Source organism: Lonchura striata, chromosome 8 (assembly GCF_046129695.1).
Source record: "Lonchura striata isolate bLonStr1 chromosome 8, bLonStr1.mat, whole genome shotgun sequence".
Taxonomy (NCBI): Eukaryota; Metazoa; Chordata; class Aves; order Passeriformes; family Estrildidae; genus Lonchura; species Lonchura striata.
The window spans coordinates 18,796,104-18,821,161 of NC_134610.1; the positions used below are offsets into that span (position 1 = coordinate 18,796,104).

Sequence of the window (25,058 nt, forward strand, 5' to 3'; positions counted from 1 at the left end):
TGAATCAGAAGAGTCAAGACTGATGCATTGTATTTTAGGAAAGAAAACTGGAATGCTGGAAAATAATTGATGTAAGTCTACAAAATAAGAAAATTATTTTCCATTAATAATATGTAAATAATGACTTTTTTTTCTAAATCACTTAAGATCAGGAAAATTCACTTATTGGTAAGATTTGACCCTTACTTCCCTGTGCCCATTCATTACTCAGCAGCTATGTTAATATATCTTTTACATAAACCCTGAACAATGAAAGTACCTAACAGCACTGTAGCAAATTCCTTTCATAAACACTTTGACATTGCTTTCCTGGAATGCCTTTCACAGCTGAGTTTTGAAGGATCTGCTAAATTGTCATTATATCCTAGCAAATTCTGAACCACTTGGAGTATTTTTCAGTTATATTGGAACATAAATGTGCCCATGTTTTTAAAACTTCTTTAAAAGTTCCAAACAATTGCAGTTTCTGAAAGTATCAGGACAGCATTGATAAAACCAATGAGCTGAAGCAACTCCTCTGCTACAACTAAGATTAGGAAAAGACAATGATAGGGAATGCTAATTGAAGTACACCAACTATCTGTGATTGTAACAATTCCTCTCAGCATGTCAGTACAACTGACAGCAATAGATCAAGATGGTTTCAGGCAAATCTTCAGTATCCCCTTAACACATAAACTGAGCAGAAGCAGGCAGAAACTCTTAACCATGCATGTTTCATAAATACAAAGAAAGCTGTGCAATTGCTCAATACCTCCTATGCTAAAGAATCCTCATTGATACCAAGATCATCTTTTCAGTGGACTCATTATTTTCTGACATTTTTTAAAATACTAAATTAGACTAGTTAAACTAGTTCAGTCTTTGACAGTCTGCAACAGAAGTTACTGCACTCCTTCATTTTGTTTCTTTCCTTCATCTTTATCCCTACTCTTCCCAGCTCCTTGGCAGCTTTCTGAACTGAGTTGCTTCTCTTCCTCCTTTCTATACCTTTACTTATTTCCCTCATCTCACAGCCTGGTAAACAGAGCAGAAAAATGGGATGGAGAAATTCTGCTTCATCTACAACAGAGATTGCTGGTTATGCACTCAGAGCTCTCACCACAGTGTGCAGGGTAGAGAAGGGACTTGTTGGCTGTTGTGCTTTTACAGACTAACTGAAGCATTAAGGTGCTGGGAGTTGCTTGTGGCACACTGAAAGAACTTTTTCCTGCTTGGTAGCTACCATGATTTATCCAGTGTATGTGCAATCAACAGCCTGAAAAGAACCAGAAAGGAACTGAGCAGTCTCTCACCCTGGCAATCAGATAAACCTTGGATTAGCTTGGTAATACCTCAGGTGGCTTTTTGGCACTAATATGTTTTTTTTCACCGTCAGAATGGCCAGCAGCCAGTAATATTCAAGGAAGGCTTTTCAGACCAGCATTCCAGTTGTGCTCAGAAATACTAGAAATGTAGTAGAAATTTATATTATATTCTGCTAGATTAGTTATAGATCAGAAAAACATCAGAAAAGCCCTAAAGCACCATGAGAAAATTTTTAAAGGGTTAGTGAAGTTCATAGCTGAAATTGTCCTAACATTTAACTAGAGACTTGAAACTGTTAAGAAAATGCAGTCACAACTCAAGAAACCCTCACAAAGTTATGAACAAACCAGATACTTTACAAAAGTCCTTATTACTTTCATCAGATAGGGCACTTCATGAAGAGACAGAACCAAGTTCTCTATATTAAAAATAGAAGTAAAAGTCTATCAGTCTCTGAATATCAAATTTATCTGCCTCTGCTTGCAGTTAAATGGGACATTTTAAGGTGGTATTTTACCATGTTTCAACATTATTTACAATCACTTCTGCATGTCCTTTATCTCCACAAGGGAGATCTGAGTACTATGCATCTGTTTTTTAAAGAATACATACAAAAAGTTGTAATTTTATGGGGAATAAAATTACCTATAAAACATAAAAGATCTTGTCTCTAATTTTTGTTTTTAAACACCAATTATATTCTCTCTTCACTCTTTAACATTTATTCTAATTGCTGCTGAAGTCTATTTGCTAATGAGGTTACCTACCATCATTTCCTGGCAATGTCACATGTGAAAAAATTGCTGCAGCTGATCCAGTTACTCTTCAGCTCCATCATTTGAATCATCTGCAACAATAAATTGATTTGTGGTCTTCCTGCTTCAAAGGCAACTCTTCTGTCTTCCAGACTGGGAATAGAGCAGGAAGGAAAAGGAAAGGAGACACAATTATACTCTACTAGAGCTACCTTAAAGTCAGAAAGAACCTTTGTGTAGAGGAAAAGGTATAGGCTCTTATTTACCTACTTACATTCTCTTCCTTTAGACTTCCACACGTTTACTTCTGTAAAACCAGAGGCAAAAGAGATTGTAGACTAAATGCAGCTCTGAAGAACTAATTTTTTATTCTATGTCCTATGTATGAAGAAATACTGAGGAAACCTTTCAAATATTGTTCCTTTGACTTAATACAGTACTCTTAAAAAGCCAAGAATTGCACAAGTGGTTTTGGACAGTATATTACTGACAATGCTAAGGAGACCTGCAAACACAACCTTTTTCTATTCTTCAGAGGAGAAAAGGCACTTTATTTTACTTCATAATGGATATTTAAAAGGAGCACATTCCACCACATCAGTCTGAATTGCCATGTGAAACCTGCATCTCATGGAAAGGGATTGATGGTGGAACAGAGAAAGGGAAGCTGGAATGTGAATAGGTAATACAGAAAAGCTGAACACATATGCCTTCCTATTATGTCTCTTTTTTACTTAAGAAAATTTTGAGAATTTTTAAACTGTAAAATTATTAAATACATTTATATAGTAATAGGTTTGAATAAATAGGGTATGTAGACATAGATGTGTTTTGGGTATTAAAATATATGTAAATTATTTTTTGATCCTAGCTTTTAGTATGAAGTAATCTCTCTAATCATAAAAATAAAACAATTCCATGTGTAAGACAGTAATTTCTATTCATACTCTGCTGCAGATTTTTCTTATTCCATGTTCTGTAGCACAATCTTTTATATTCAGAGTTCATCAATTTCCAATTAACCTCTGCAAAAGATTTTATATTAATAACCTGTCAGCACTGTGATTTCTTTTCCTGTCACTTCTACGCAGCTTTTGAAATGTCCTGTTGGATGCTCTCCCCATATGTAGAATTCAACTGTGAAAAAAAGGTTTTAATCCTGAAATACAAGTAGAAAAATCATATCAACACTGTATTATGTCATTGGTTACTATCTTTTCAAAGCAGTACTTATATAAAAATAACAGAATTCTAAAAGATTGATGCAACATAGGTAAATGAAATTTCAAGTGACTGCTTTTCAGATAAATGAGAAAGCAAAAATTATAAAGGTGGGGAATTCACAGTGCTCTTTAGCATTACTCTGATTTTTTTTTTCTTTGATGCACATTCAGTTCCAGACAGAGGCCATCAGTAGCCTGCATTTATCTGCCCTCCTATTCAGCATCACATAAATCACATCCAATTTCCAATGTTACCTCGTTAGAGCATGAGCATCTGCTTTCCATCTGTATAAATAAATTTACTAGTATTTGCAGCAATGCTGCAGCAATCATTGCAAGACCACATTTGATAACCATCAGGGCATGAAGACGTTAAGTCAAGAGAAAGGGTATTCACAATGTTAATTATTGGAGAGAATATTTTAACTTTTTGCCTGCCTGAGACCATGAACTTGAGAGCACTACTGGCATAGTTCAGTTTGCATTATGTTGTGGATACAGCTACAATTTTCTCTGAACACTATATAAAAATATTAATGCACGTATGGCTGCAAATATGAGTATAAAACTACTATACAGCTTGGCAATCAAAAAGTACCACATGATGGGTTGCTATGGTATCTGCAAGCATGACTTTTTTATAAAGCAATATTGCACACAGCATATAATTCTCTGACCATTTTTAAACATGACTTACACATACTACTTTGTAAATGAAAGTGGTTTATTACATTCCATTTCAGATATGCATTGTTTGAAAAATATTTTGTGCTGTTTGTTAATCAGCTGCCACATTCTACAAACATGATTATGAAGATTGCTGTTAAAGAGAAAGTAGCATGCTTTTACAATAGAAAATGGAAGTGCAGAGCATGTCTGGAACTGCAGGGTTTGATTGTTATAAATTGTTTATGAAATGCCAGTCTTTATTTTCATCAAAAGCTTTTCTTGCAGCAGACATCATGTGTGCTTCAGCATGCAATCTCCCCTCTCCAGAGGGATGAGAATGTGCCGCAGTTTACTTTGCTTGGGTTACACTGCAGTGTCTTTTTTTTTAAAGGCAAGCACTAGAATATCTCTTTCCACCGTGCAACAGCTTCCACTGATCAGCAAGGAAAAATAAATATGCTGAGTGATAGAACCTGCATGCTGTGTCACATAGACAAAACCTAGTTGTGCTCTAAGGATGAAAGAAATGGTACCATCCCCCACTGAAAAAGATGTTGCTAATGCAGAGGTTTATGAGCCATTAGATATTCCTACATTGCAGAGATTTCAGATTATTTCTCCTAATGCCTCACTGAGCTAGATAAGCTTTTCTGAATCTATACAATAGAACGAATATTGTAAGGATTTTCTATGTCCAAAAAAAATGCCCCGCATTATTAATGATACTTCATTATACATTTTATATATATCACTCTCTGCCATGCAAACAGCACAAATAACTTTGATATATGATTCTTTTAGAAGGCTGGAGCTGTTTCAGGGATGCACCGTGGGATTAGATGAATAATGCCTATTAAGAAAAGTAAACCTAAAGCGATTTGAGGAATTTCCCACTGCATCAAAACCCTTCATCTGTAGTTTAGTAAGCTCAGCTGAGCATGGCAGCTCTTAGCTGACGTGTCCACATACACACATGTGGATATAGGTCCACATACAGGACACAGGTCCACATGGCTTAGAGGGTACAGCACAGAAATGCAAGAAGCTGCTGTTGCAGCCACAGGAGTACCGACAGTGAGGCTGTTTCCGCACCGGCAGGCGGATGACCGGGCTCCCAAGCCACGCCGGGCCGCCCCGGGCGCGCCTGGACCGGCCCCAGAGATGCTCCCACCGCCCCCAGCAACGCAAACTCTGCCTCAAAACAACAGCTACACCAGAACCTATTTAAGGCCTCTTTACGAAAGCAAGCGAGAGAGCAATATCCTACCTATTGCCCCTGCTATCTCCTCCCTTTCTCACTTTCACAAGTGATTCCGTATGATGGATGCGGGACTAGTCTTGTCCCTAGAAGTGAAACAGAGTTTTTATTACAGGGTTGAGTCAGGCCAGGATTTGAAAAATCCCAGAAATGTTTCATTTCTATGTTCCAATACAGGTTTGGGGAAGAGTTGAGGCTTTTTTGGAGGGTGGGAAGGGGAACTGGAGGTTGATGTCACCTTCACAGAGTAAAATACACCCGCACTTCTGGGTTAGTTAGAGAGAGTAAAGAAAGCTCATTTCTTAGGTCATTCTAAGAGAGCTTTTCTTATTAATTTTTCCTTCTCTGTGAGCTGGGACAATAAGAGAGTGCAGTGTCCTGCTGCTCTAGGCATTTTGCTTAAGGTTTTCCATAATGATGTATGACTGCCCCATTACCTGAAACCACTGTCTTATATCAAAACTAAAACACAGATTTATTTCATACCTGCAGGTTAAGGAGGAAGTCTGCAAGTCAACTGTCTCTTCCATAATTTTTTTACCTTCAAGGTATACTAGCATAATTTCAAAGAAATACAGAAGTATCCAAATATATTCAAATATATACACTTGGAATCCAAAAATATATTACTTTTTTTTTAAAGGTCTGAGATACTGCATTTCAGATACTAAAAATAGAGTGACTCCAGCTGCATTATTGGTTCAATAGCCATAACTTTAAAAATAATAGAAATTTTACAATGTAAAATGATTTTATGAATGACCTCTATTTCTGTGCACTACCAAATTTGTAGAAAAATTATTACATAAATATTTTGTGCTTATTCCACACAGGATTTTCAAGTTAACTACACACCTGTCCAGCACTGACTTAACTTTATTCTTTAAACAGCAATTTAACAGTATAACCAATATTTTTTAGAAGTATTTATATTATTACATTAATATGTAATTATTGTTAGCAATTGCCATATTAAAACACTAGATATTCTGGATTGAAAAAGCCATGCATATTAATTCAAATCAGGTATAGTTACTAAAAACATGCAAATTGCCCTTCAAAGCACAGCATAGTTCAGGTTTTTTTCCTGTTAGTTGCATTGGCCTAAGTATACAGCGACTACTTTTCACAAAAGAAATGAGAACACACACACACACAAAAAACCACCCCAAAAAAACCCCATAAAACCAAAAACCACACAAACAAATAAACAAAGGATTAATCAGCCCGTGCCCAGGTCCAATGCACACACTGTGTCCCTCATCCTGCCACCTGTGTGCAGCAGCCTCAGGACCACGCCTGAGAGCCTCAGCAAAGGCTTCAGCTGCCTGACGACGGCTGTGGCACGGCCACCAAAACCTCCAATAGCTCTTCTTCCCTCCTCTTGGCAAGTATAGATTTCCTCAGAAGGAAAGGAACTAAAGCAACTCTGTTATGTTCCCATGGGGTTATTTTGGTGACAGATTTCAGGTCCCCTATCCCAGGGTGAGCAGTGTCTGCAGGAGCAGCTGTGCAGCCATCCCACATCGGACTTGCCCAACAGAGAGTATCACTGGAGCTCTTCCTGAACAACTCAAAAATTTGGCAGAAAGACACACAGTTGAAATGCAATTTTTTTCCTGAATTCTAGAAAAACTCCTATGGTCAGGACAAAATCAGAATTTCATTTCATGTTGATGGTGACAAGTTGATACTGAGCTAAGTCATGAAGCCACATGTGATCTAGATGTCTAAATCACCTCACTGCTGAAGTGGCTTCTCCTTAATTTTACCAACCATTACTTGTTAATTGTTATAAAATTCATACAATAAAAGACAAAGACTAAAACAATTACATAAAAAGGTAATCTTTATTCTTTTGGCTTTTTAGCATTGTAGTTATTTTTGGTAAAACAACTTCCTGCGTGCAGTTCATCAGTACACTATGAGCTAATAATTTCCATAAAAGCAGGAGGCCATCAATATTCTGGTTCTTTTGTAAGAAATGCAAAGTGTTTCACTGTCGATTGCACAAGTTCACTATTCATCCTCATGAAGGAAGATTTTTGAATAACAAATTGTATTTAAAGTATTTTTACTGCAGTGTGCACCAATAAGCAAAGCAGACAATGTGAGATTAACTCTGGGGAAAAAAAGCAATGTTCCTATGACATAACCCTGAAAGTCAACAGACAGGATTACAACATAAAAAAAGGCCTTCTATCTTGTTTCACACCTACAGATCAGAAAAAAAATTTGTACTGTCTATTTGTTTTAAAATTATTCCTTATTAAAAGCTGTTTAAAGCAATTAGCAGAAATCTTCAATTACACGTTGTATATTAGGTTTCTGAACAGTAAAGTGTCAAAGACAGCAATAAATATTACTAACAGGAAAATATGTGCAATTTCTTATAGTGAGTAAAAAATGTTATAAAATAAAACTATTATTAAAATAAAAATAATAGATATACGTTATAATTTTTTCTAGCCCCATATTTTAAGCAATCTATTTGTCCTGTATAGTCCACTATCTTACTGCATATTTGCTGATTACAACACTCCCACAAAATAAAATCTTTAATAGCAGCAAACTATTGCTTACTGGTATGAGGAATGATGGTCTTGTCAATCAGTTTTTCTTTTTACCACTCACATCTCTTCCAATGTTAAATAATAGCTGTAGGATAATAGCAGCAAGCATGCATCAGTTAGAGCTTCCAATTATTTGAAGTATCAGAGAATATAATATCTATTGAAATGTTTTAGGCTAACTTACTAGGGTACATATTTGACACATATACGGTAATTAGGTCATTGTCTCTTTGTGCAAAAAGGTACCACTGTGTAAAACAACTGATTAAATAACAGAGGGATTTTACTTACATGTATAGTGTCAGCCTGAATGTGTCAGGACAAAGCTGATTTCACTAATCTTTTTGGTCATCTCAGCTCTCTATGGAAGGTTACATTACCTGAAAACCTGACTAAATTGCCAAGAGGATGTCAAAACCACCTCTCTCATGTACATATTTTATGTTTCTATGATTCATCCTTCCAAAGTAGAGAAATTTAAATCTGAGGTATATATTAAAAGGGACTCTGGTCCCCAAAGGTACTCTGCTATCAACTTATAGCTTTGATTATTTTTCTAAGTAGGATACACGCATGGAAAATAAGCGCAGCAACAGACTTTGCAATAAAGTATAGAACCTACTCACTGTACTCCAGGGTCAAAACATACCACTTAAAAAAAATTATTACTTGCTATAGGCAGAATTTGGCATTTGTAGATTGTCTGTGAAAAGAATTGTTTGAATGTTTCAGGAATTATGAGCTCTCTTGTACTCTGAAAGTAATATTTTTCATAGTTTCACAATTTTCCAAACAGGAGCTCTATGTATCATCATTTATTTAAACCACTGTATCTGAAATGGACAGTACAATAAATTCAGAACTACTATAAAATACATGTATTAAACTTAAAAGATGAAGTTACCAACCTCTTTTCTGAGAGAATTATTCCATTGTTTGATTTGCTGACAAATTATTTATCTGGACTTTGTTGGGTTTTTTTTTAGTTTGCTGCTTCTTTGATCTACACCCTGAGGTTCCGTAATCTGGAATCCTGGTTTTCTGCATTTAGAAGTGGCGTGAAGAGAACTATGTTCATATTATGATGCCACAATTACATATTCCTGACATTTGTATTTCTCTGCACATAAGAGTATTATTTAGTATTTAGCTAAATAAAGAGTATTTAGATTATTTTTCTCAGCAGAGCAGAATTAATAAAGAAGTATGTTATTAAACCAAACAAAATCATCAACAAGAACTGCCACACATGGAACACAGATAAAAGATGAAATGTACACAGTGGATACGCTTACTCCACAAAAATACAGGCTTATTAGGATCCATTAAGGTTTCCTATAGTCTAATTAGAAATTCTGTGTCTCCTTTCAATCAGTAACAACTGATAATCAAAACTGTTGTTCTGCAGGTTTGTTTCCCTGTTACAGACCAAGAGTTTAATAGTGAAGGATCATTGTCCTGGACAGGCATTGACTGTAGCAGTGGGTAAATATGTAAAAAGTTGTAATTTTGGCATAATCCTCCAGTAAGAGTGCTAGTGATAAAAACATTATTTTCAAGCTTGCAAACATTCATCAAGGATAACATCTGCCTTTTACTTTTTGTTTCCTCTTCTGTCTTTTCCTTTGTCTTCCTTTTCTGATTTGTCATCTTCGTATTTTTCTTTTTCTGGTTTTGTTACACTGTCATAGGAAGGTGGAGCTGTGGTGGATGCAGACATATCCATTTTCTCTGGAGATGAGTTTTCACTCAGCTTACCAACAATTATATCCTTTCTGATGAGCTGTTCACCCCCATCTTTCTGATACATAAATGAAAGCTTCTTTACTGACTGTCTTAGAAGGTGACGCCTGTAAGCACGCTGAATAATAGTGGCAGAAACTTCTTCTTGTTTTCGTTTCAATGTAGTTGTAATTGGTTCATAGGAAGCTTTAGAAGGATTGGATGCCATAAACCGATCTTCCATCTGTATTCTGAGGGCGTCCATCTCCCCACTTTCCCCCAAAACACGCTTTGTGAAAGCAAACAAGATGTCAAGGCAGTGAATTCTGTCACCGCTCACCACAGGCAGATCCATTGCAATAAGATGAATTGTGTTTGGTTTTGGTATATTAAGAGGAGGATCTAGAGAAGCTGCAAAATCAGACAGTTTACTATATTCAATGAATTGTGTTGCATCAGGATCATATTTTTCCCAAACCTCATAGAACATCTCAAAGTCATCCTCACCCAAGGGTTCAGCACTTTCTTCAGTAGCAACACTGAAGTTCTCCAAAATCACAGCAATGTACATGTTCACCACTACCAGGAAGGATATGATAATGTAGCTGACAAAGAAGAAAATCCCAACAGAAGGGTTGCCACAGTCACCTTTCACAGAGCTCCCTGGATGATCTTTATGGGGGTCACAGTCTGGCTCCCCACTGTTCAGAATTGGGTTGAGCAAATTATTCCAGCCAGCGGAGGTGGTGATCTGAAATAGGCAGATCATGCTGTTGCCAAAGGTTTCAAAGTTGAACATGTCATCAATCCCATCTTCCCTCTTGACGTAGGCAAAGTTGGACATGCCAAATATCGCATAGATGAACATGACCAGGAAGAGCAGCAGCCCAATGTTGAACAGAGCAGGAAGAGACATCATCAAAGCGAAGAGCAGAGTGCGGATTCCCTTAGCGCCTTTAATGAGGCGCAGGATTCGACCGATTCTGGCAAGCCGGACGACTCTGAACAAAGTGGGTGACACAAAGTACTTTTCAATCACCTCAGCTAGAAACATACCTGTGAAACATAAAAATAAATTAAGAGTGTAAGTTTTTTAATACAGATTACATTTTCCACAAAAAAGTATAAACACCCTCCCCAGCTCAAGTTGTGGAATTAGTGGAAAATATAACTGGAGATAAATTTTATCTTCTATGGATAATTTTAGAATTTTTCCCAGCACTTTTAGAAAATAACCTCAAATTTAGAAGTATTACAGCTGATACAGAATAACTAAGAATGTTAGCACTCTCAACTATGCATTTCATTTCCTAAATAATGAGGAGAAATTAAAATTAAATAACTCCTCCAATTTGCACAACTTGACAGAGATTATACACTAAATATACATATAATTGTATTTCATTTTGAACATAAGAATTTCTTACCTATTATTGAAAGAATAACAACCACAAAATCAAAAATATTCCAGCCAATGGTGAAGTAATAATAGCGGAGTGAAAATATTTTGAAGACACATTCACCAGTGAAAAGGACAACAAAGACCAAGTTAATCCAATATAAAATATTTTGCTTCAGTTCGGTCTGGTCATCTGTTTCTATCATCATTGTGACCATGTTAAGACAGATTAGAACCATAACAGTGATGTCAAATAGTTGCTGTGTTACAATATCAAACACCAGACCTTGCAATTTGTTCTGAGGGAAGAAAAAATAAAAGGTTATAGTATTTTTATGTAATAAACATCTGTTCCCACTGTCCCATTTCATTCTTTCTCTCCCAAAATATACAACCAAGCAAAAGGCTCAAAAATCTAGAAAACTATCATCCACTAACTTATATGCCAGTTCAAAGTTTTTGTCTCAAAACTCAACAAGCCTATATTTCTTCATGTTCTTTGATTCTCTACTTCCTCAGGCTGAACAATATGAGAGATTTTTCCTGCAGAATGGACACATGTACATTTCAATACAGAATGAAGAGGAACATTAATTAGGCCAAAACTATTTTAGAATGAAAGGAGAAATTTTATTATAACTGCTGTGATTTCTCACCAAATATGGATTACATAAGAATAGCACAATTCTTACCACTGGTCGAGGTATAGGTTTTTGTGGTTTCTTGGATCCCAGCTTCTTCATTGCATTGTAGTATTTCTTTTGCTCTTCTGTCATGAAAATGTCTTGGCCTCCAAGGTAAATTAATAAAAGAAACCCCAAATCGGATTACAGCCAAGCCCTCATATCCATTAATTCACAGCATTGCAGAACATGGTTTAAATGAGCCCTTTATTCATCCTTATACATTATGACCAAAACCAAAACATAATAATTATTTTAAAGATTCTTAAAATAGCTGATGAATTTTGAATAAAAAATGAAATTATTGAACAAAGAAAATTCCCAAAACTTCTATTTCTTATTAAAAAAATACATACCTGATTAATTCAATTAAATAAATTTTAAAAACCAAACACAAATTGCGAAATACACATTTCATAGACTCTTACAAATCTAGCATCATGAATTCCACATTGTAAATCAATCTACCAGAAATAGAAAAGCTTCAAAGGTAAAGATACACTGTGAGAACATATGCTTCAGGTAAAACATAAAAAGAGAAAGAAATTACTGATTTTACTTTTCAGGATGTGCATTTTGCCATTTGAGTCTAGGTATCTCAGTTCAGATGATATATGAACAGTGTATATGAAGCTTGATCATCCCCCACCATTGTACCTAGATCATCAGAAGCATGGGTTTACTTGGGGGTTTCTTGTCTGAATAAAAGTATTTCTAGACTGGTAATACACACATGGAAACACTTATCAGAAATACAATTTATATTGACAAGCAACTTTGTTTTTTCTTTTCAAGCATTTGTTTGTAATTATATTCCAGGTATCCATGACATCAAAGCAGTGGCATAGGGAAATGGACTTCAGAGTCAGGGGTGATTCTGTGACTTTGTCCCACTGAATTTGTCAAATGCAGTGTCAATCTTATAGATAAAGTAATGGCAAGTCTGAATGAAGGTGTTTTTAAATTTCAGCTGTGTCTATATATTGACATGAAGATTCAGCAGTCAAAAGAGACCATCTCCAAAAATCTCTCCTCATAAATCAAATATTCAAGTAAAATTAACTTCTTGAAGAGTAAGACTTTGGGAAGAAAAACAAGAAGTTGATTTGATAATTATGGTAGAAGTGTGCTGTGACTCTTGGAAGATTTCAATCAGTGGGAAATAAAGAATAAAAGAAAAGAGCCATAAAGAAAGTGGTAATGGGTTGGGGATTTCTTCTGCTGTCTCACTGATGTAATGGCTGAACAAGCCATCCTTATCTCAGTGTGCTGTCCCTAGGGAGAATGCAGGCCTCAAGGCAAGATAACCCTTATGGACCAGTTAGGAACTCGACAGTAGAACGTTGCCTCCCTCACAGAACGAATGTAGTGAAAGTAGGATGCACACAGGAACCACAGGAAAAGCACAGTTTAACTACACAGACAGTATACTGCAACACAAGGTCTTTTCTCATTCATATCCCAACATACCCAAATGTCAGTGATATGAAAAAAAAACAAGAAGAAAAATACTGCTGGGTAGCCATGAACTGTGTGATCTGCACATTGTTATGAACACAGATGCACCTATGCTTTCAAAAGACAGATAACTAATGCTTGCTAATTGGCTACATGAAACTCAAGAATACCATATAGATAGAATTTTCCCCAGCCTAATTGTATGTCCAGTATTTTACTTTCTTGGTGACTTGCAATAGCTCCAATGTACAAGGGGTGTATACCATACTGCCAGAAAAAGCCATTTAGCAGGAACCTTTATCTGATTTCTAAGTCACAATGATTCCAGTGGACAGTGTCTACCAAATGAACTTAATAAATTTTATAATTACCTCATTACTGAGTAAGGTCACCTTGTCACATATCGACTGCCAAAATTACCAACAACATGTATATAACCTTAGTCTTGCTCTCCAAGTATGAGAAATGGATCCACCTTCCTGCTAAGTACTGGATGCCCCTCAAGTTCACTCCAAGGAAGGTGCAAGTATTTTGAAGGTTGAAGATGCCACCATTTATGGTTTAAATAGCAAGTACAATTTAATTTGCCATCATAGCCTGCCTTTTCATCTACTTGCATGTTTCTAGAGCTCTTGACACAATCCTGTGTTCATTTAAGTAATAGAAACAGCTTAAGTTGAAAAGAAAACATACACATTTTCAAATGACACAAATTTTCTTTTTCTTGCAAATTCACTAACTCAAGATAGTTTCCCTACCCTCTCTAATCTTAAAATACAGAGAAGTATTTTCAGCATTCAAAATGTTAGTCTCTATAATGGAGGCCTTCACAATAGTGCTGTATGTTATCTCCTTATCAATTTTGAAATTTATAGTTTTGTGTATTTTCTTTCCTGCCTTTTATTTGCTTAAGTCATCTGCACTTTCACATTGCTTAGGCACAGCACTGTAAATTTAAGAAAACAAAGACATGACTTTCTGATGGACAATATATCATTGGGCTGTACAGGAATGTGGAGAACACTCAACACTAAGTGTAATTTTAAATTACTTCAAATGTGTTAAAATGAAAATACTGTTATTCAATTATTTTGAACAAACAAAATCTTAAAACCTGATTTCTTTTTTCCTTTCTATTTCTATGAGAATTTTCAGACACTAGTATTTATCCTTGCATACATTTGCTGAATGCTCAATAACAATGAAGTATTGTGAAAATGAAACATATGGTACTTATCTTCTTTTTTTGTTGGTTGAAGTTATCTATGATGACACCAATGAATAAGTTTAGGGTGAAAAATGATCCAAAGACAATAAAGGCCACAAAGTAAAGGTACATGTACAGGTTCTCTTCATATTTGGGCTGTTTCTCTGCCTATGTAACATAGAAAAACAGCAAAGCATCACAAATAACAGTGAAGACAAATCAAAGATTCCCGAACAGGAGAAGTTGCATCCAGATGGACAGGGGGTAAACCCAACACTTTTGGAGCATACACTACACTTGTCTCATATTTGAACTTGAAAATCTATTTAATACAGTTTTCTGTAATTGCAGGACTTGCCATTCCTTCCCTCTCTGTCTGCTCTCTTTGATGACATTTGACATTTCATGAAGGTCCTACTAAATTTGACAGAAATTTGCAAATCTCAAAAGCAATTCAGTTCCTATAGACTATATGCAAAATCAAGAGCTGGATTGAGAAGAGATGCAAAGAAATAGCAAGATTAAAATAAAAATAGGCAAAATTTAGCAAATTTGGTTTTTGAGATCATTACAGTCTGCAGCTCTGGATTAGCTTTTGCAGTGATGCCTCTTGACTATTTGGGTTACTTTTGAGGACACAGAAAAAACTTATTTCCTGATCTGTACAATCTCAGACATAAATTAATGGAAAACCATATCTCATTAGTTTGGATTTTTACAAAAGAATTATTAAATTAGTAACAATTTATGTATCTTAAAGCTATACATTTTTTTACCTGATGAAAGTATAAGCATTTTGTGGGTATAGATTGTAGAAAATTCTTCAGGACTTAACATTTAACTTTTTATATTTTAGCTCATTTCAACTGTCATTCAAGAAGCCTTACATCAATCATAGATTTGTTTTCCCTCTGTAAATTTTATTTTTATGTAGATTTTATAGTGCACTCACTTTTGTAGAATCAACTGCAGCATACATAATCTCCATCCATCCTTTAAATGTTGCCTGAAAACAAAATTTAATATTTTCTATCAAAGCTCCAGTTCTGAGAACATTTTAAATAAAACAATGTCTTCTGTAATGTATTTCTGTTCATAAAAATAAAGAAAATATTAAAAGTCTGGTGCGTTACAAGTGAAGCATTCTGTGAAATTCACAGCATACCGTGAAATTCTTCTTAAAAAACACTGAATAAATTCCAATCTTCATGGAAATTCATATAAGCTCTCTGTGAGATAAGTTGTAATCAATATCATCATACCAGAGAGACAGCAATTTATCTCCCAGGGAAATGTGATGTGCTGGTTGCCATCTGTAAAGTAATATTACCTTAACAGGAAAGGCACTGTGCTATTTGGCATCCCAGTAAAGCCAAGCCCCTGATGTCAGGATACAGGGAACCTGCACGATCAGCTAGTCCACCTGCACGGGGATGGTGTGGGACACTCCACTGGAAACAAGGAGCTCCAAGAAGAGACTGAGTGAAGCTGCCCAAGGACTCAGGAGCTCATCCATCCTTCAAGTGTGTGCCATGGTGTCCATGGGGGCCACGGTGGGCCATGGGCCACACACAGCTCTGTGCACCTTCCAGAGCCAGCACCCAGCCTGGGCCCACTGCTTCTCCTCCAGGACTCCCCTGCACATCCCAGCTCTGTGGCTCCCCTGTAATTCTGTCATTGATGGAACAATTCTGAGCTGCACCATTCCTCTGCCCTGAGTGCAGGGAATGGTGCCAACACCAGCTCTTCCCAAACACTGCCTGGTTTTCCTCAAGCTATTATAAGGTGGCTTTCAGTTCTAACTGTCTGACTACCAAAAAACTGGAGGACTTTTCCAGGAAAAAAAACATCAGCCACCATCTACTGGCATTTTTCAGACAGAATATGGAAACAATCCCAGAAAAACTCTAAAAGGTAAGTAGTTCCAATAAATCTTAAGAAGATAATAGAATCATAGAAGGGTTTGGCTTGGAATTTTAGAATTTTAGAAATTTTCTAGTTTAAATCCTCTGCCACAGGCAGGGATATCTTTCACCACATCAAAAATTTCCAATGATGGGCCATCCACATTCTCTGCATTTCCATAGCACTTGAAATGTTACTAGCAGCTGGGTGCCAAGCAACCTTTTATCCATCAGGTAAATATTAGATATTCCTCCTCTTCCAAAATGGCCAGAGAATGTATAACATTTTTACAATAAGCAGCATTAATTAGCTCCATAGAACAAAATTATAAAGTCAAATCCGTATCTATTTATTTATTTTAAAATAACATTGAAAATTATGTAATTAAATGATACCACAACTAAAACTAAAGCTTGAAAATTTATGCACTTACCACTTGAAGCAAAGAAAGATAACCAATTGCAACATTATCAAAGTTTACTTTCACATTTTTCCACCGAACACCTCCAGTAGTTCTGCTCATATTTTCACACATACTTTTATTACTGACTTGCTCTGGTGTAAACATCACATCATTTGTGGTGTTAACACAGTGATAGAACTTGCCAGCAAACAAATTTACTCCCATAATGCTGAAAATTAGCCAGAATGTGAGACAAACCAGAAGTACGTTCATAATGGATGGGATTGCTCCAGTAAGAGCATTCACAACCACCTAGTCAACAAACACAGAAAAACAAAATTAAAAACAACACAAGGATTATTTTTTTTTAAATCTAGAAGATGATTTAATGTAAAACATTACATTACACTGAAGTAATGCAAATAGAAAAGGAGTAATGCATGTCATATAACCAAACAAGCTACTACTGGCTTTACTAACAAACATTCAATTAGTGTTCTTCCATGCTATTATAATTTGGCATACTTCTAGGGATTTGTTTTACACATTTTTCCCCTTTTTTTTTCCTTACCCTCATGCCTTCAAAGCGTGACAAAGCTCTTAGAGGTCTCAAAGCTCTTAATGTTCGGAGTGATTTAATTGCACCAAATTCTGAGAAACCAAGGGCAGTGGCTACTAAGCTAACCAACGAGACCTAGAGAAAACAAACAAAACAAAAGTACTTTTCTTTTTTAAGCAGCTTCAAAATAGAAATGCCTTGAGGGGTAAAATTTTCATCTGGATATTGGGAAAAAAATTTCACATGGTCCTTAATCTTTCAGTTAAAATATATTAAAAAATAAAAAGAAGAAAAAGAAAAAATAGAAAAAAAATAGTCTAATACTGCATATAAATTTCAGAACAGTTTGAACAAAAATATACTTTAATTCTAATACTATCTGTGGATTGTATTGGACTATGTGTGTATGCATATTTTTATTTTAAAAAAAACCAACTAATTTCCTCTCCCTCCATGTGTTTGATTGTGGTTTGGACAATCTGTGATACCAGTTATAAACTGGCTTCTACATATAGAAATCCTAAATATAACATTAGAAAATTCAAAAAGTGTATTGCAATAAAAGAAGGGGAAATAATAAAGAACATCCTGTAATGATGCACATGAGACAGAATCCCAACCTCAGCTTAATTTCAACTTTCTGTTCTTTTAGCTACCAAATAGTATAATTGCACAAAAGCACACTGTTACCACAAGATGGAAAAATATTTGTATTTAAAAAATTGTTTGTATTTTGGACAACTAATGTGCCTACTTTTGTAGAAGAAAGGGTTTAATGCACAAGAATTTTTGAAACCTTCAGTACAGCTGGATTAACAGCTCAAAAGTTGATTTTCCTGCTGTTTTCCAGTGAAAGTCAATGACTTGTGTCCTCACTGAGCCTCCCACTCCAGATGGCTCTCTCCTGTTGTGTTTACACAACGAAGTTTTCTGCAGATTTCTTTTCTCTAAGGGTAGCTCAAGCAAGCTGCCAAATACTATACAATCCCATTTTTGCTCTTTTCTGTGATACCACTTGTAATTGCACATGGAAAGCTGAGAAAAATGAGCATTTTTATTTGTTTCAGGGCTAATAATATGTTTCTGAAATAACTGTAAACAACACAATGGGTAAGAACTTCTGTCTGTATACCAGAAGTTTTCACAAACAGGGAAGAGCTGGAGAGTTTAGACTGCTAGGTACAGAACAGTTTACCTGAAAGATTCTGTAAAATGTCTCACAGTGATAATTTAACTTGACTGGTACTGGTATGGCAAATTTGTTCAATGTTAGCTGGATAAAGGCAGAAGACAGAAAGATAAAACAAGTATCTATTTCAGCAGCCGAGGGCAGCACCTGCATGCTAAACCAGCAGGAAGAGAAAGAATTCAAACTCCTTGTTACTGGCTGAAAACAGTAACAAGTAAGGCTGGCAATAATAGCAAAAAAAGCTAACCAGTCCACATCTTTAGGGGTGGGAAGGAGTGGGTTTACAGTATAGGAGGTCAAACACTGGAAATGCATTACTAAGTAAGGCATTCTCCACTCAAAACAGAGTATCAGCCTGAGCTGCCTAGTCTAACCCTGAGGTTACAGCTAATGGAAAACCAACGATGGTGCCCCCCAACATGAATTGTTAAATAATCTGCTGTTACAGGATCACCAAATGCAGACACTTTAAACAAAAGATTAAGATGGCTACATAAAAGCACTGAAATAGCTAAAAAATGAAGAGCCTATACCTATCCAAGTGGATATATGGTATGCCTAATCAGAAGAATTGATCTTAAAACTCAATTCAAGATCAACATTTCCCAATACAGGCTTGTACAGGGACATTAAATCTGAATACTCCTTAGATAGTAATAGATTTATTTATTTCTGTTTAATTTTCTTTCTTTTATAACCAATGAACATTGTAATGGAAAAAAAGTTCAAAATTTATGTATCACAAAATTCTGGAAACATAATGTCTGGTTATTCATAATACGAAAAGAGGCTAAAACCTGGAATCAACAATTTTATGCAAAGGTGATAGAATCTATCTAGATGATTGCTGCTGATTTCCCATTGATTATAAAATTGTCATATTTTTTCACTTAAGTTATAATAAAGAGAAATCAGAATGGTATAACATTCACAAAAAAAGCAAATATACAAAAATTATATATTCAGCCTTACTCAAAGACAATCCTAACTTTTTTCATGTGCTAAGGTTATCTTGTTTTGGAAAATTTAGTGTTAGGTTAGGGCCTTTATACTTGCTAAGTTTCTTACAGGTCAGTACATCTGTTGTGGGAATATGTTGACTTTATTCTTGGTGTAAGTATTAACTGAGAGTTCACAACAGAAGAAATGGAGAGGCCATGAAAGTAAAAAGCAGTAAACTGCATATCCCAGAAAAAACATATTTTCTCATGTCACTGTGTTAGTTCATTTGCTGAGAATGGGATTCACTGAAAAGTGAATCACAGTTAAATGAGGAAGACAAATAACAAACACCACTTGTGCCTTTCCTCCCAAAAAAACTACTTTAAAAAGATCATTAGGTAAGTTTCAGTTCTAATGCTTTATGACAAAATTTCTGTCCTAGATTCCAGATACCATCCAATCAATAGAGCTTTCTTTTGTCCACTTGTTGAATTTCTAGTCTAACATCTTCACAAAAAGAAAGAACTACTTTAAATGAACTTATCATGCAATGCTACTAATTTAGTTTCTTTGGAGTGCAATGTCAACACTAGCTTTTAATGTTATTGTTGAAAAACAATTATCCCCTGCAGTTCTTTGTCAGTGCCCCATTAACCCCAGGATCAAATGCCCTAGCCCAAGTGCTCACTTTCCATTCTTGTGTCTGTGTCCCCCTTGCTCTCTGCTGCCACATCCAGCAGACTGAAGTCAAATCTGTACACAGCGCTCCCTCAGCAGCTGGGACCCGCACAGTAAAGCACAGAACACAGCAGATTTAGTTACACACCGGATCATTGCAGCAGGATCTTATTCACCAGCATGTAATTTTCCATTTCTTTAAACCAAATCTATATTATTCACTGCATACATCTCTATCAGATTGAAGTTACCTAAAATGACCTGCCCAAACAACAGAAACAGACTACTCAGAAAGCATAGTACCTACATCAACAATCAGGAAGTCCAGCCAGCACCAAGCATTAGTGAAGTAAGTCTGAAAACCATAGGCTACCCATTTTAGCACCATTTCCAGAATAAAGACATAAGTAAAGATTTTATCAGCATAGTCCAGCAGGATTTTTATAGTCTTGTGCTGTTCAATATATATATCTTCAAAAGCCTGTAAAGAATGGGTTACATATATGTCAGATATTGAAAAGTCTTTGGAAATTACAAATTAAGCCAGAACTAAATGAAAATAGTTAAGTAAAATCACTTTCAACTTTAGAGATTTTACCTTGAAAAAACAAAATAACAGAAATTATAATTACACTCTTTCTTTATTTTAAATTTTATTATTGCCTGAAAATGGAATTACACTATAAAGTCCGAGGTTGCCTAAAAGATTTTTAGAAATTTCAGTAATAGTCAACAGAGAATTATAATTTTTCACCCTGAAAAGCCCAGACAGGTTCTGTCAGAAGCCATTCTCATTATTATATAAACTTCCATTAACAACAGACCAGATTTTATGTTGATGATCTCTAATGAATTCCTATCTTAGGTGCTGATGGCAAGGTTTTAGTAGAGGGAGGCAGCAGATGTGGTCACTGCGAGAAGAGACCAGGAGACTGCTTTGTGCCAGCTCCAGCATTGATCCCACACAGGAAACAGCTGAGCACAACAATGAAGCTGTTGGTGCCTCTGGGAAAACATTTCAGAAAGGGCAAAGCACTGCATGGCAGTATGAGCACTGAAGGAAAAAAGTGAGAGAAATTACCTTGCAAACACCAAGGTCAGGTAGAAAGAAAGGGAAGTATGTGGAGCTTTAAGTGCTGGAGCAGAACCCAAGACAATATACAGCAAATGCTATGTCAATCAGCAACCAAAATGAACCCAAATATGTGAAGCACTAAATATCATTAAGAATACTAAAAAGAAATTCAAGTAATCCTATGTAACAGTCCAGAAATATGGCAACTAAAACTGTAGCAAAAAAAACCTAACATGATGAATTCAGTATCTGCTTTTGGGGACAATTTTCATTTGAAGTAGAACAATTGTTTCATGCATACATTTCCATTTTCATGATTTTTATAATTTCTTAAACAAGATTTTTAGTGTAATCCATTTCCTAAACACACACATCACCTAGCATTCACCAGAGTTTTAAAGTAATGTAAATTAAATGTAATACTCAAAATATTCTGGGAATTTGTTCCAAGTTCTTTTAAAAGACAACTTCATGTTTTATTCTTAAGGAATACATGTGTTATAATACTGCATTTAGATAAAATATTTTTATAAGTACTATTTCTGTGGGTGCAAGCTCTACTTACCAGAGCACCACTGCTGAGAAGAATCATGAAGACAATGAATGATTCAAACCAGCTGTGCTCTACTATCCTGTAACAGGTTTTTCGAAGGTTCCACCAGATTCTTCCTTTTGTGCTCTCCATACTGCCTTTACAGCATTTGAACCTCCGTACACAGCCTAATAGCACAAAAATTAAGAAACTGTTATATGGTACATTTTTCATTATCCTGAAAAATAAAATCCTTTTTAGCCAGCTCCTGTTTCATAAAGTTCAAGCTACTTCATGCTACTTACATTACTTATCTTTTCAATTTTATACTCTGGATGTAGGAAAACTTGAGTGTACACATTTTTTCCTCTACTCTGATGCAACATCAAGCATATAGTAAAGAACAGTCATCTAACTGAGCTAATTTTCATTTACAAACACATTTAAAAATATATATTATTCTGTTTATGTACAGATAATTAAATAATATATGCAAATTGTGAAGGAGTAGAAATAAAGAGCATACATAGCAACTTTCACATGAACTTGTTTAAGACTATAGAACTTTTCTTTTAAGAAAAATCTTGCCTTTTAGAAAAGGTTCAAATAAATCAGACATAAATACTATTTTTACTATGCTGAGGGACAACTGATGCTCCATGGGCTGACAAAGGAAAACTCTTTACATAAACAAATGTTTTAACAGGAGATAATGAGAGCTTTTCCAGTGTGATACAGATCTGTGGCAACTGTCCACAGAAATTTGCCTCACATTGGAGAGCTCCCTACTTTATCATGGGGCCTCAAGGCACTGTTAACAATGAATTTCAGTAACTGCCCAGCCAAGAGAAGCCTCCTTAATTCTTTAAAAATTATTACTCTCATAGAAACAAGACCAAGTTGACATGACTTCAATGGATCACAAAGGCATTCTGGTTTTCCCATTAAGTGTCATTAAGTTAATATGTTACAAATAAGTTACACTGTATTTCATCATCTCAGCTAAAACAGCTACCACTGTGAAAAACTTGAGCTACCTTACCTTCAACCACTCAAAATGTTTACATTATGAAAAAATGAATTTTATGCTCAAGAAGGAATTGGTATCACATAACACAAGGATAAGGAAGAATTTTAATATATTGTCAAATTATTTGAGAAAGGTACATTTTTTGTCGGATTTTTTTTTTTAAATAAGAACTTGATTTAGTCAATTCAGCCCCACACTAACAATTCTGGTTTTATAAAGACCAGTAAAATAATACTTCAAAGGACAAAAGTCCTAGCCTAAATCAAAGATGTTTGCAAAACAGTAAACTAAAAAGCATGGACAGGATAGGAGAGTTAATCCTGGACCATATTTTGTTCTGAATTATTTTACTCATGATTGAAACAGAAATTAAGATCCATAATATTACAAAAAAAACCCCCCAGAAATTCTTTCCTACATAGTAAATTTCAATAGTCCCCTAGAAGTTGTAGCTATTCAGAATGAAAATAAATCAAAATATTTAAGGACATACCAGGTTGCTGTTACGACTTCTTTACTTAAATAGTTACATAGGATCTGTTTTAAGATCCTGTTTTAACACATAGAATATTAATATACTGTCTTCCTCCATTAATGGTGCAATGTCAACAAAATAAGCTTATTGTTTGATTCAAACTCTCCACTGAATGATGGTGGATAATCTGAGTCACCCACTGGATTGCTTTCTAGCACTAGGAAGTGACTAATCATGATTCCCTTTTAAATTTTTCAGTGAAGTGAGCCTAGTGTAGAGTTTGATCTTGCAAATTTCACTACTGACAAAGTAATTTAAATCAACAGAATTACTGTCTGCTGAGAATAAGTTTATAGAATTGTGCCTAGTGATTATTTTAAAATACTATAAATTATTACATACACACATATTGAACTTTGCTTTAACAAACAGTACTTCATAGATGTCGGTATTGCTATCAGAACAGGAAAAATTAATCATACCCTAAGACTTGATGAATTAGGATCCAGGACTGCTTTAGCAAATAGCTTCCTTCAACTTCCAATGTTTGTTGCAAACAAGCAAAATGTAATTGCTAGACCCAAATTTTATTTCCATACCTTCTGTAAAGCATGCTTGTAGTTCTGATGCTTTTTCTGGTTCAGTTTCACTTTTTTCTTCTCCAAGGACAGCTAAATTAACTGTACTTCCTTCTGATGAGCTGGAAAAATCTAGCTTCTGAAAATAAAATTCCATTATATTTTTACTTTATTGATATTTATATTTTTAGAAATGTAATTAACTAAGCATGCAACACCATGTGGCAGTAATAAGAAAAACAATATTTTTCACCAGAAATACAAAAAACACCCACATGTAGCAGGCAATGCTGTTGAAATGTGCATAAATTGTCTACTTTCTATCTAGAGATTGCACAGTATATCATGGAATCTTTCATGGAATTTCAGAATTTCTAGAAAGTTAACTGTTACCAAGTTGATTTGCTGATATATATTCTATTTTGCTTTCTACTATTACTTTCTTATACATTTCAACTGGCATTAATTTGCATTCTTTTTTTGCCAATGCACATATACATTGTGCATTCTGAAACTACCCATTACTCTGGTACACATACCTGTACAGTCAACACCCAATAATTTTTGTTTTGTTTTTTTAATAATTAATATTACATAAGTCACATTATTAAAATGATCCCCAAACATAAAAACAAGCATACACACACACAACTCCCCACCCCCCTTTCAATACAAGAATAAGCCTTAACATATTATTTTGCAATCTGCCTGGGTATTGCAGAGATGTGGAGATTTTAAGGGCAGATGTGGTGTCCTGTACACTTAAGTTAAGTATGAGTACCAAACTAAATCAGAGTAGTTTTGGTGACAGCATTCTCTGACGTTTTACAAAGTTATTATCAAGAAGTATATAACATCAGTAATGAAGTCACACAAGTAAATGTCTGTAGGGAATGATGTAAGCACACTTTATAAAACAACCTCAGTTTTGTCAAATCAAGACCACTTCTACTAATTTAGTTAGATTTTATGATTAAGAGATATTTAAGAGATCAATGCAGACAAGTTACTATCCAATCAAGTTGTACTTACACCTCAATTGAAAAATGTGAAAGGACAAGATTGTTTTTAGCAATAAACAATTTTTTATGTTTGTGAAAGAAGACAGACAATATGATAACAATAAGTAACCCAGTATTCTGCATTAACTTTAATTTAAAATGGTTTTGTTACATTGCCTACTTTCCTATTACTTTACAAACTGATTATCTGGAATAGAACTCCCATATTACTAATGTTTACAGTAAACATGTATTTTTTTTTAGCAACATAATTTCAAAATAGCAATATTCACAGCAAACAACATTTCCTATCACTACTTCTACTGAACCCAGGGATAGCACAATATGCCCCCCACAATTCCATTATGATGCTGCTTTCATCATTCCATGACATAGCAAATATATTGCAAAATGTTGCAGTGGTGGTGAATAAACT

The 25,058-nt window shown here is 35.2% G+C and overlaps 1 protein-coding gene and 1 long non-coding RNA gene across 2 annotated transcripts in view; one reads left to right on the top strand and one right to left on the bottom strand.

Annotated features, from left to right (window-relative positions):
• Window positions 1-25,058, top strand: part of LOC144246699 (uncharacterized) — an 88,205-nt gene that overhangs the window by 19,023 nt on the left and 44,124 nt on the right. The gene's annotated exons all lie outside the window — the stretch shown is intronic.
• The window catches only part of LOC110469653 (sodium channel protein type 2 subunit alpha-like), a 69,348-nt gene continuing 51,596 nt past the window's right edge, over window positions 7,307-25,058 (bottom strand). Inside the window, exons 19-28 of the mRNA XM_077785026.1 lie at window positions 23,643-23,760; window positions 21,572-21,726; window positions 20,239-20,412; window positions 17,135-17,257; window positions 16,594-16,875; window positions 15,208-15,261; window positions 14,286-14,423; window positions 11,600-11,704; window positions 10,936-11,206; window positions 7,307-10,564 (exon numbers count right to left, since the gene is read on the bottom strand). Coding sequence (XP_077641152.1) covers window positions 9,381-10,564; window positions 10,936-11,206; window positions 11,600-11,704; window positions 14,286-14,423; window positions 15,208-15,261; window positions 16,594-16,875; window positions 17,135-17,257; window positions 20,239-20,412; window positions 21,572-21,726; window positions 23,643-23,760 — 2,604 coding nt within the window. The 3' untranslated portion in view covers window positions 7,307-9,380. The remainder of the gene's footprint in view (window positions 10,565-10,935; window positions 11,207-11,599; window positions 11,705-14,285; window positions 14,424-15,207; window positions 15,262-16,593; window positions 16,876-17,134; window positions 17,258-20,238; window positions 20,413-21,571; window positions 21,727-23,642; window positions 23,761-25,058) is intronic.